Source organism: Macaca fascicularis, chromosome 13 (genome assembly GCF_037993035.2).
Source record: "Macaca fascicularis isolate 582-1 chromosome 13, T2T-MFA8v1.1".
In the NCBI taxonomy this organism is placed as follows: Eukaryota; Metazoa; Chordata; class Mammalia; order Primates; family Cercopithecidae; genus Macaca; species Macaca fascicularis.
In genome coordinates, this window is record NC_088387.1 from 113,321,885 (window position 1) to 113,335,410 (window position 13,526).

Genomic DNA, 13,526 nt, shown 5'->3' on the forward strand with positions numbered 1-13,526 from the left:
TGTGGTTGTGCATGCCTGTAGTCCCAACTACTCAGAAGGCTGAGGTGGGAGGATTGCCCAAGCTCAGAACGTCCAGGTGGCAGTGAGCTGTGATTGCCCTACTGTACTCCAGCCTGGGTAGCAGAGAGAGACCCTGTCTAATAATAATAATAATAATAATAACCTAAAAATCAAAATGCTGAATCCTTAAAACCAGACAAGGGCTTATTTGCTTTATTATTTAAGGGTTCCTATAAATAGCCAGACCCCATGGAGTTTGAATATCATTCTCTTTACACAATTCTGCTTACTTATAATCTTAAAGGCATTGAGCTTCCTCTAATTGTACCACTGTAACTTAAAATGCATCTGAAGCTAAACCGTAGCATTTCATGCAGTTGCTGTGAATATGACTTTACAATTGCTTTGTGAAGATTCTACCTCACGGATAATAATTTATTACTGTATGATATTCCTCTTTGACTAAAACTTTGGATTTTTTGTTGCTATAAAAATTTATTAACATCTCAGAAAGCCTTAAGTTCCTAGACTGGACGCATGGGTTCCTTCTCACTGATGATGTGCTGTTTCAGGACACTTACCGAAGAAGGCAGATGCAGAGGACCATCACTCGCCAGATGTCCTTTGATCTTACAAAACTGCTGGTTACCGAGGACTGGTTCAGTGACATCAGTCCCCAGACCATGAGAAGATTACTTAATATTGTTTCTGTGACAGGTGACTTTTGTCTCTTATTGTCTATGATCGATAATAAACTTTAACATTCACAAAACCATTTAATTTCAGAAACAAAGGTAGGTATGTATTGTGTGTATATGTTTACATTGCTGAATACTGGGTTTATTTGTATTAAGTGCACTTAATGAAGTCAGTTTTAGTTTTGACAATGAAAAGTCAAAACTGATATTATCAACCATCAGCTGTATACCATTATTTTAAAACTTTATGATTTAAAAAAATCTTTCACTTAATCTGAAGTTTAATTTTTCTTTTGCTGTAAAGATAATTTAATTCTAATTCGTATTACTGAGTATAAATTAGCTTACAATCTACAATGTTGAAACTCAGATGTTATATGCTATTATTAATTTTCAAATGATATTTTTGAATAAAAAATATTGACAATAAAATTGAGGATTATTGCCTGTGCCTGAAGTCCCTGCATGGAAGTCTGCTCCCTGCCTTGTGAATTCCTGCTTGCTCATAGCTTCAGGGCAACCACATCAATACTTGTAAGTTAGTTTGTAAAATATATGTCTCTTTGCAAGGTATTGATTGGTACTTTGTAATATTTACTAGTGTTAACTCTATTATGATAGTTATACTAGAATTGTGTTTTATATTGTTGGGGTTCATGCTGTGAACTGTATTCCAAGTGAGGTTGTATCTAATATACTTACAATATTTTTGGTACTTAAATTCCTTTAAGTGAGTTCTCAAGCCTCACTGTATTTATGTTCAACAATGGGAATGTTTTAGTATGTTATCAACATATATATATTCATTTAACAGATGTGTAGTGAGTGTCTACCTTATGCCAGGTAACATTTCTGTCCTTTGTGGAGATAAGCAGTGAACAAGATAAAGTCTCTGCCCTAATAGAGAAGACCAAAAGATATAATGTCACAGAATGATGTGTGTCATGAAAACCACACCGTAAACAGGAGATAGCCCTCCCTCTCACTCGAAAATCACTCCCATCAACACACAGATTGTTTCTCCCTTCCCAAGAAAAGCTGCTCTTGACCGCACCTCTGCCTCTAGCTACTATCCCATTTCTCAGCAAAGCTCCTCAAAAGCCTTGTTTGTCCCTGTGTCTCATATTCATCTCCCTCTGTTTTCTCTAACCTATTCCAATAATCTCTTGCTCTTGGTTCAGTAAAATTGCATTTTCAAGGTCACCAGTGGCTTCTGTGTTATAAAATTCAGTGGTCAGGCCAGCGCACATCTTATTTGACCCCATTAGTGGCGTTTGACAGTGTGTTGATCACTCTTCCTCTTTGAAAAACTTTTCTTCCTTTGGCTTCCAGAATGCCACCCTGACTGGATTTCCTCCTCCTGTGCTGGTGGTGAGTCTTCATCTCCCTTTCCCATTTAGCATTGCAATGCTCTTGAGTGCGTTTCTTGGAGTTCTCCTTTTCTATCTAGACCTGCTACCTGGTGATCGCATTTACTCTGAAAGGCTTAAATGCCATCTATATGCCAGCGACTCTCAAATATGTATTTTCAGCCCTATAGCTCTTCAGTTGCTTGTTTGACATCTAATGGTGTCAACATATATCTGACACATAATGTGTCTACAATTGAACTTTTGATTCTCTGACTCAAACTTCATCCATGTCTTTCCTGTCTATTAATCCAACTCTTCCAGTTCCTTAAGTAAGAAAATCTTGATCTTTCTTTTGTATACCACCACCAATCTACTAGTATATTCTGTAGCACTGTCTTCAGTCTATTTCCAAAATATAAGCACTGTTCACCATTTCTAGCATACCACCCTCATCAGATACATTTTCGTATTCTACCTTTATTAATTATGGAAATAGTCTGACTGGTCTCTACTCCTGTCTTTTTCTCTCTACAGCCTATTCTCCATACGGCAGCCACAGTGATTCTTTTAAAATAGAAGCCAGTCATGTTATGTCTCTGCTCAGAACTCCGTAATGTGTCCTCATTTCACTGAAAATAAAAATCTAAGTCCTTATAGTTTCCTACAAAGCCCTTTATGATCTGCCTTTCTGCGTCTCCTTCCCCCTTCTGACCTCATCTCCCACCATTCTCCTCCTCCATCCCTTACTGACTTCTTTGCTGTTGCTTGAAAATGTCAGACATGCTTCCATCAAAAGGCTCCTGCGATTGCTATTTCTTCTGCCTGTACAGATTGTTCTTTGGATATATGCATCATGGGGTTTCTCACTTCCTTTTAATCTTTGCTTAAATGTCAGCTTTTCGACAAGATCTTCCCTCACCATCTTGTATAAAATGACATCTTATTCGGTATGCCTTGTGTTACCCTTCCCTGCTTTACTCAACATAAAAAAATCACCTCTAATTCACTACATCATTTACTTTTTTGTTTGTTTGTTTCTTTGGTTTTTGTCTGTCTCCTCTCAGTAGAATTTCAAATCCACCTGGCAAAGGTTTTCTATCTGTCTACTTTTCTTTCTTTTTTTTTTTTTTTTGAGACACAGTCTCGCCCTGTCGCCCAGACTGGAGTGCAGTGGCGTGATCTCAGCTCACTGCAACCTCCGCCTCCCAGGTTCAAGCGATTCTCCTGCGCCAGCCTCCCAAGTAGCTGGGATTACAGGCACGTGCCAGCACGCCTGTCTAATTTTTGTATTTTTAGTAGAGACAGGGTTTCTCCTTGTTGGTCAGGCTGGTCTCGAACTCCTGATCCGCCCACCTCGGCCTCCCAAAGTGCTGGGATTACAGGCGTGAGCCACTGCGCCCGGCCTTCTATCTATCTTTCTTATTTCTGTTTTCTCAGCACCCAGAACAATGTCTGGGATGCTGTTGTTGAATGACTAAGAGACCTGAATGAAGTGGGAACTGAGTTTTATATCTGTCTTGAGAAAAGCATCTTAACAAGAGGAAGAGCAAGTGTGGAGGCCCTGGGGTGGAAATCCAGGAACAGCTGGAGGCCAGTGTGGTTGCACTTTGGGGATCAAAAGAGAATGGTGGGAAGTGATGTCAAAGAACTAGCCACTGGCCAGTTGTGCTGGCTCACGCCTCTAATCCCAGCACTTTGGGAGGCTGAGGCAGGTGGATTACTTGAGGTCAGGAGTTCAAGACCAGCCTGGCCAACGTGATGAAACCCCATCTCTACTAAAAATACAAAAATTAGCAGGTGTGGTGGTACACACCTGTAATCCCAGCTACTCAGGAGGCTGAGGAAGGAGAATTGCTTGAACCCAGGAGGCAGAGTTTGCAGTGAGCCGAGACTGCGCCACTGCACTCCAACCTGAGTGACAGAGTGAGACTCCATCTTAAAAAAAACAAAAAGACAAAAACAACTAGCCCCCCTGGGTAGTTCACTTTGAGCCTTACAGGCCACAAATCCATAGAAAGGATTTTGGATTATATTTAGACATTTTCAGACACTCTAAAGAGGACCAAGTTAACATCATTTAATAGTTGATACTGAGATACACATTTTAAAAAATAATGATGTTTACACATTTCAGAATAGAAAGAAAATATCTTCCTAAAGCCACATTTCAAATGTAAGAATTTTTCTAATATTAGTCTTTGACTATACAGTAGACTTTCTAATTGTTAAATGAGAGATATTTGTCTTTTATGTCTCATCAAATGTAGCTCTGCCCATGAAAAATTTCTTTTTCTTTTTTTTTTTTTAAGACGGAGTCTCGCTCTGTTGCCCAGGCTGGAGTGCAGTGGCCGGATCTTGGCTCACTGCAAGCTCCGCCTCCCGGGTTCACACCATTCTCCTGCCTCAGCCTCCCAAGTAGCTGGGACTACAGGCGCCCACCACCTTGCCCGGCTAGTTTTTTGCGTTTTTTAGTAGAGACGGGGTTTCACTGTGTTAGCCAGGATGGTCTCGATCTCCTGACCTCGTGATCCACCCGTCTCGGCCTCCCAAAGTGCTGGGATTACAGGCTTGAGCCACTGCGTCCGGCCGAAAAATTTCTAAGTAAAATTTTCGTTTTATAAAAGCCCCTAATGCCATTAGTTTCATTGCTTAAAAGTGCTGTGTTGAAAAATAATACACAGATTTAAATCTGTGTATTTTAATGAAATTTTGATTTCTTTTTTGGTGATGTTTTCCATTTCGTTGGGTAACATTAGTTGGAAGTGTGTAGGGAAATATATTTTATTGGAAAGGATAGAATTTGAAGGCAAAAGACTTGGGTTTGAGTCCTGGGCATGTTACTTAGCCTCTTGAATCCCCAATTCTCATGTATGCAAAAGTGTATGTTACCGGCTGAACACCATGCAAATAGTTGTTGCTATTAGGAAAGTCATGCAATAGAGAGATTAATACCAGGAAAGAATTCGAGGTTTTAGCAGATAAATATTGGTAAGTATTTAGTTGAGTGGTTTCCTAATTAAAAATTGTGCTTTATCAAATATACTTTATTTCAAACTTGTTTTGTTGAAGATAAGATTAAAAAATTATCTTAGACATATTCGTTGTTCAGAATTTTCTTTTGATATTGCTTTATTTTTTAGCTAATTATAGGCTAGATATATTCTTAGGATAGAATATTTAATTTTAGTCACTCATTATAGGCTAGATAGATTCTTAGGATAGAATATTTATTTTTATTCACTCATACTTTTTTTTTTTTTTTGAGATAGTCTCGCTCTGTCCACCAGGCTGGAGTGTGGTGGTGTGATCTTGGCTCACTGTAACCTCCACCTCCCAGGTTCAAGTGATTCTTCTGCGTCAGCCTCTCGAGTAGCTGGGACTACAGCCACCTGCCACCATGCTTGGCTAATTTTTGTATTTTCAGTAGAGGGAAGATTTCACCATATTGGCCAGGCTGTTCTTGAACTCCTGACCTCAAATGATCCTCCCACCTCTGCCTCCGAAAGTGCTGGGATTATAGGTGTGAGCCTCCGCGCCTGGCCTATTCACTCATACTTTTAAAATAGTTTTCCAGTTCTCTCTGTCTACCAGTTCCTTCATGACTTTGCGTGCATGCGTGGTGCATTTGCTCTTCCTTTTGTCTGAATGTCCTCACTCTGCTTCCCTTCCCTGCCAGCCCGTGCCTTCCCACCAGACTAACTTGGGTTCATTCTTCATAGCTTAGTTCTAGTGGTTGGTTATATTCTTTTTTGTGTGTGTGTCTTTTTCTTTTTAGTGGTTATATTCTTAAGGAAACCTTCCCTTAACTGCCGCTTCTGGATTTGGTGCTCTTTTTCTCTTTTCACACAGCACTGTGTGTGTATCTCCAACATAGCCGTATCTCCATCAAATGCTCACATCTTACCTTCCAGGGAAAAGGAATCCAGCCATGAAAATATAAATTCTGTGTATGAGCAGATTTGCTGAGGGAGTGAGGGCCTGGTGATATAGGAAGAATTAGATTGGGGCTTATATAGCTATATATCTATATATCTGTATCTATCTATATATCTATATCTATATGTCTATTAGTAGTAGGAAAAGAAATAACTCATATTGGAACTAAAACAAGTAGGTATCTTAGTCTACATACAAACAAAATTGATAATGATGAAGTAAAATTGACGGTGTTTGAAAATTTAACAACAGTATCAGCAGCTCAGAATTCCTACCAAATCACGGTGAAACATGATGCAATGAAACAAGGCCTCCGTTCTGAAAGTTTGATTGCGACAGTCTACCTGTACAGATGCCTAGTGGTAGAACAGCGAATTAAAGTCCTCAGAAAATCCCAGCAATAGACAAGGTTGTTTTAAAATACATAAATAATAAATATTGGAAACATTACAACTCAGTCGGTAGGTTACTTACATAGATGACCCTTAGTATGTGAAAATGAAAGCGCGTAGGATTGCCCATTCATCCGTAATACAACGAGAAAGGACTGGCATATTTGGATCTGTTTATAGTCCATCAGTAGGATCTCAGCAGATGGCACTTTAGAGGACTGGGGTCCATTGTGGGTAAATGGATGTTCTGCTCAATGATTGTGGGTGGTGGTGAACTGTGTAACACAATTCTGAAAGATGTTTGCTTGCATGTATGTGGTCGAAGAAGTATATCTCACCAGTGGCAAATCAAACAACCAAAAATTGCTTTAGAATTGAAATTGTGTTTAAGCCCTAAAAGCTTTACTTAGTGCAGCTCTTCTAAAATGAAGCCGTGGCAGTACTAGATTTGAATTTGTAGTATAAATTAAATGGTAAATTTTAGAAATTTAAAATATTTGAGAATATACTACCTGTTTTACTTAACATACTATTGCACATCTGTTAATTTTAAAATGTTTTTGTATTTTTTTAAAAGGGCGATTACTGAGAGCCAATCAGATTAGTTTCAACTGGGACAGGCTTGCTAGCTGGATCAACCTCACCGAGCAGTGGCCATACCGGACTTCATGGCTCATATTATATTTGGAAGAGACTGAAGGTATTCCAGATCAAATGACATTAAAAACCATCTACGAAAGGTACCTTTTTTTACCTCTTTATATTTTACTTTATTTTAGATTGAGTCATATAAAGCAGACAATACAAAATAATATGTATAAAATATATACTTCTGGATTTAATCATTCTTATTAATTCCATTATAATTTTGGAGTTGTATTAGCACAGGCATATATCCCATCATGTAAAAATCTATGACTTTATTTGTACATGCTTTTCCTTTTTCAGATATATAAAGTTTATTTAAAAATTTTTTAAATTTTTTAGAAACAGGATCTCTCTCTGTCACCCAGGTTGGAGCACAGTAGCATAATCATAGCTCACTGTAGCCTCAAACTCCTGGACTCAAGTCATCCTCCCATCTCAGCCTCCCAAGTAGCTGGGACTGTAGGTGTGCACCAAGATGCCTGGCTCTTTCTTTTTATTTTTTTCTTTTTATTTTTTTTGAGACGGAGTCTCGCTCTGTCGCCCAGGCTGGAGTGCAGTGGCTGCATCTCAGCTCACTGCAAGCTCCGCCTCCTGGGTTTACGCCATCTCCTGCCTCAGCCTCCCGAGTAGCTGGGACTACAGGCACCTGCCACCTCGCCCGGCTAGTTTTTTGTATTTTTTAGTAGAGACGGGGTTTCACTGTGGTAGCCAGGATGATCTCGATCTCCTGACCTCGTGATCCGCCCGTCTCGGCCTCCCAAAGTGCTGGGATTACGGGCTTGAGCCACCGCACCTGGCCTTTCTTTTTATTTTTTGTAGAGGCAGGGACTTGCAGTGTTGCCCAGGCTGGTCTTAAACTCCTGGGCTCAAGCAGTTCTCCTGTCTTGGCCTCCCAAAGTGCTGGGATTACAGGCGTGAACCACTGTGCCCAGCCTTAGTGTATAGTTTATATATTAAAACTTCTGAGATTTCAGATAACTTTTATTTCCTTAGAGTATTGTCAGTATGTGGTTTTCTTATTTTTCTAGTTCCTATTTTTTATGTACACATTTAATGTTTTCTAAGTAAATAACTGGTTTTAGAATTATAGAGGTGGTTGTATTAGTCCACAGATTTGAGCTCTTCTGGGTTTTTCTGGTTAGTTTATGTGAAATTAGTTTAGTGGTTTAAACCTGTGCTGTATCAAGTAGGTGTTCCAGTAGATGCAGTGATAATAATTACCGTCTACCTATTGAGAAGTGGTACTGCATTGCATCTGGTCTTTGAGGTTTTACAAATCATCTTATTGTGAGATGCATGATTCGTTTTTCTCTTGGTTCTGTAGTACAATATTTTATTGTACATACAAGGTTTTATTTTGTGAATAAACGTTTGTATTATAATACAGGTGCTGTATAATTATGAATGCTTGCTAGTAACAGTAATTACTAAGCGGTTAAAACTTAACTTTTAAAAAGATTTAAGTGCTTCATAATAATTCATACCAATATAATTAGGTTTATTTTTTGCATGTTATATTGATACATAAAGCCCTATTTAATATAAACAGGTAATCCCTTGACACTCTCATCTGTCCTTGAGATTGTTGTTGTTATCATTTGTGTGAAATTAAAATATGTCATAAAAAAGAATAAGCCTTCGTTTAGGAACTGTGGACTGATGGCTTAAGAAACAGTAGTGGAAGGAATTTGCAGCTGCCTCAGATTCTTAGACCCTGTCTGAACTGGTATTGTTTAGGAGAAGTATATTACTCCAGGAATGTATTTCTAGATTTCAAGAAATTTGTAAACTTGGGCACAGGAGAACTAGTTGTCTCACATGGGTTCTGACTTAAGGAGGTTGGGTCACTTAGTGTTCCTGACCTCCTTCCTTCCCATCAGGTGCTCTGCTAGGTGCCTTTATGTACTCTTGAAGCTTTGGAAAGTGTGGAGGTGTTAGACGGGGATAGAATGAGGGATGTGAACTTTGCTTTGCCATTAAACCAACTCATTACTTTAAACTTCGGCATTTTGGCAGGCTTGTTACTGTGACTGGGCTGGATTTGGGGTGATTTTGAGATTCCGTTCTTCTCTTTTTGGTGAAATAAGTACATTTAAGTCTTAAATGCCTGCAACTACTTACAAAGAATATTTTGTAGCTAGTCTAAGGAAGAGAAAAAGTATAGTAAGCAGTCTTTGATAATTCGTAGGAATTGACTTAAAATAATTACATATAATAAGGATTTGGAATGAAAAACTATAGGAAGACACTTTGATCAACATATTGAAAAGCCAGATATTAAAGTATGTGAGAATAATCTAGATGATTATGTTTCTAGTTAACTGTAGTTGAGTTCTTTGATGCTATTGCTTGTCATTTGAAAGAGAAAATTTTATTTACAGTCGACAAAAAGCAGCAGTATGTAATTGATATTCATTTATTGTATTAAAGAAATCTGATTTGGCAAAAACAATCAGAAAATAGTATTTTTAATGCTAGTAGTGAAATTTTTTTTTTAATCCATAAAAAGCCTCATTTATTTTTATAGCAATTTGATGACACATCTGCTGGCTTTATTCAGGTGAAAAAGAAAATGTTGGTTCTTGGTGTTTGGTGAAATTGCGTTGTTAAATTATTTTTTAAATTGTTCAACTTTTAACAAATGACATTTGATACTAACACTGGAAAGCAATTTCAGCGAATTAAATAGACCCCTCTGTAAACCACAGGAACATTAAGATGACACACTGTTCATTCAAGATGGTTTTAATTGGTACAATTATTGTAATTTTCTTGCAATTATGTGTTGAGCTGAAAGCTTTTGTCTGGATCATTTGAGAGTTTTTTTTTTTTTTTTTTAAACATACGTTTAGTAAGAAAGGGAGTAAAATAAAAACTAAAAATTTTCTGTCTAGTTTTTATTGCAGCATTTTAGGCAACCATTGAAAGATTTTAGTCTAAAACTTTATTTCTGGCATTTAAAGCAGAATGATAGTGGTTTTTAAAAAAATGAATTTAAGTAGTTTTCATGAAGATAGTGTTTTAAATTTCTGTTTTGACACTGCTCAGTCAATCTTTTACCCAGGATGATATGGTCAGAATAATTTTGCAATAGGGATAACAACATTCTTTATTTTGGTACTTTATTTTGATGTTTAAAGAACAGTTGAATAAGTTCTAAGGGTGCTTCAGAATGGTAGCCATTTTCCATTTCATTGAAATAGCAGTTTGCTGTACAGACACTATGGACATCTAATTTATGACTTTAATAGACCTATCTGTTATTTTTAAATTATTCAAGTAATGGTGTTTCTATACATTATTTAGGGCATTCTCCTAATAAAATGTCATATTTTATAAGCCCTCCTGATACTCACCCAAAACTTTAATAAGCTTCATTTTATCACATCTAGTCATCTCATACCTCTTGTAGCTCTCACTAACCTGCTTGCTGTCTCCATCATTTTCCGGGTGATGATCAGCTCTCCTTCCCTCTCTTCCCCGCCATCATCACTAACCTGCTTGCTGTCTCCATCGTTTTCCGGGTGGTGATCAGCTCTCCTTCCCTCTCTTCCCCGCCATCATTTGGCCTGGATTATGCACAGGCTTGTTTGTTTTGCATGTGGACTTAAGTTATGAATGTGGATAGCATGAAAAATTTAACATTAGTTAGTTTAGAGGAAGTTGTCGCTTCATCTCCTTTGTAGTACAAACTCCATCCTTTGTACTGATAATTTTTCTGTTTAGTTTTTAAGATACTAGCAATATTTTTTCCAAAAACTGTTTTGGTGTTTTTTATATATAGCTTAAAATCTTAATGAAATTCTTTGTTTTTGATATATTACTTATCTGTAGGTATTGGTGTTGTCGTCATTCAAAATTTATTAAATTACTATCTTTTATATAATTATTGTTTCCATCTTTATTCTCAAAACACACTTGCTTTGACTGCAGAGGTTCAATATTTTATCCATCTCTTTATCTTTTTAAAGAGAAAGCCTGATCTAGTTATTTGCAAAATTACAAGATAATTCCCCATATAGGAGAGGAAACTTAAGCAGGTTTTTACTGAAATAAAGATTGTGTCATCTATAATAGAAATCATATTTTTTCTGGACAGAAATAAATGAGATTTGTATATTTGCCAAGTTCAGTGTGAAGAGTGAGCCTGCAGACCTTGTATAAAGATGCCCATAATCAGATGTAATGTTGACCATTCAGTGTGCATTTCTGGATTGGCATTATTTTTCTCCAAGTCTTTGTGAAAATTGGACAATTCAGATTTCTAAAGATAAAGATGAAGGGCATAATTTTTTAGCTTATTTTGACGTATCTGTAAATCATGCCTACTTTCATTGTTTGGAGAAAACAGTGAAATGCATTAAAGTAGACGTGTTTGGCTTTTTTTTAGTTTACCTATTTGTGTATTTTGCTACTTATTTATTTTGTTGTTGTTACTAGACTTCTAGCAACATCCAAAGATGTGAGAGAAATTAAGGGGAGAAAGCTTAAAATTCATTCATTTATTCAGAAAACACTTACTGGACACCTATTATGGACCAGGCACAGTTCTAAGAGCTTGGGTGTATCCATGAACAAAACCAGCAAAGATCCCTGCCCCGAGGAGCTTGCAGTCTGTCAGAGAGTGATGGGTAATAAACAACATATATAATACATAATTAGCATGTTAAAAGGCAGCAAGTGTGGAGGAAAGGATAAAAGGTAGAAGAGAGTTAAGGAGATGAAGAGTAGTGCAGGTTCTGCATTAAGTAAGGGGATCAGGATTGTCCTCATGCAGAAGGGAAGAGTTGAGGAAGGGTTGAAGGAGGCAAGAGAGTTTTCCAGGCAGGTATCTGAGAAAGCATTTCCAGGCAGAGGGAACAGTTCCGGGCCAGAGAGCACCTGGAATCAGTGTTGAAGGAACAGCAACAAGGGAGCTGATGTGGTGAGATGGGGTGCAGTGAAGCGAGTGAGTAGGAGGTCAGGTCGGGTCACCAGTGGGGTTCATGGACCCCTTTTGGAGGACTGTGGTAAGGACTTTGGCTTTTACCCTGAGTAAGATGGGGATTCATTGCAGGGTCTTGAAAAATTTGTAGCCATTACCCTGATGCTTCAGGGCCTATTTGCTGTGTCAGTGCAGCTTGGCCTGAGTTAGGGAATCCTGTTGATTTTAAGGAGCTTATTTTGAGACTGTCACAGTGGGAGGGGAATAGGAATGAACCTGGCTAGAAAAATTAAGGTAAATGAAAAGTTCAGAAAGTAGTTGGCTATCCCACAGTAAAGATGAAATGATGAATAGAGTCAGGCATGGCGGAGTATGCCTGTAATCCCAGCTACTCGGGAGGCTGAGGTAGGAGGATCACTTGAGCCTGGGAGTTGGAGGCTGCAGCGTGCCATGACTGTGCCTATGAATAGCCACCACACTGCAGCCTGGGTGACATAGTGAAACCTTGTCTTTCAAAAATAATAAAAGATGGGTTATAGAAATAGCACATTGTGGCATTTTCTATGTGAGCTAGGAAGTAAATAGCCAAACCTGCAGTCCTGTTGCAGGGTTTTGAAAGAAAACTAGTTATTCTAAACGTCTGCAAGAATTTATAAGACTAATTTCCCTTTGTGTCTCCCCTGTCTCAATACTTTCTTGTTTCTTAGGATCGTTTTATTCTTTATTTTTTAGTGATGGATTTATAGCCAACTTTTTGTATCATTTAAAAAATTGCCTTCCTTTCCTTTTCTTGCCAGCTACATGGTCTGGCTCTCTGATATACAAACCCCGGGTTGAGAGTGAATGAAAGGTGATTTTTGTGGCATTGAAGACTGCTAGGTGTAGGAAAGATATCATGGGCAGGAGAGCAACTAATGAGTTGCTTTTAGAATAATACTGATTTTGACTTATAGATAGTATAAAGTGCAAATGATGGTCTGTGCATCTCAAATTGGGCTCTAAAGACAAAAAGACATAATTGGTCAAAATCTGTATGCAGGCACCAGGTTTCTGCTGGAGTTCCCAGTGTCCTCAGCCTGGTTCTGGCTCCTCCCTCTTACTGTTTACTTTCCATGTGCTTCTCTCTCTGGCCCCTCCCACCTCCTTCTTCTGGTCTCATCTTAAATGTTACTACCTTAGGAAGCCTTTTGTTACCAAGCCCCCCCATCCTTTGAGGCTTTATTAGGTTAGTCCTTTATGTGCTAGTATGTTCTTTAATAGCACTGGCCATAGTTACCTTCTTATAAGTATTTGCATTGCTATTTCTTTAATATTTGTCTCCTGAATGAATACACTTCATGAACTGTAACTTTCTTAAACATTGCTGATTTTTTTTGCTTCTAGACAAGTGATTGGTATTTAGACAGTAGTGGGTATTTCTGAAAGAATAAAGAAATCTGATGATAACTTTTGGATTGAGGAAGGCATGGACTGGGGAGGTAGTAGATGAAAAGCCTCACTTTATCTTGAAGAGAATACAAATACTTCATTCTTTAGGCTTAAATGTAGGCAAAATGTTTATTTTGTTATATACCAG

General features: G+C 38.0%; 1 protein-coding gene across 46 annotated transcripts in view; it reads left to right on the forward strand.

Moving 5' to 3' along the window:
• The window catches only part of KIDINS220 (kinase D interacting substrate 220), a 117,680-nt gene that overhangs the window by 60,304 nt on the left and 43,850 nt on the right, over positions 1-13,526 (forward strand). For all 46 annotated transcript variants that reach the window (XM_045369842.3, XM_045369843.3, XM_074012404.1 and 43 more), the window contains 2 exons: positions 573-717; positions 6,956-7,118. In XM_045369842.3, the coding sequence (XP_045225777.1) occupies positions 573-717; positions 6,956-7,118 (308 nt within the window). The remainder of the gene's footprint in view (positions 1-572; positions 718-6,955; positions 7,119-13,526) is intronic.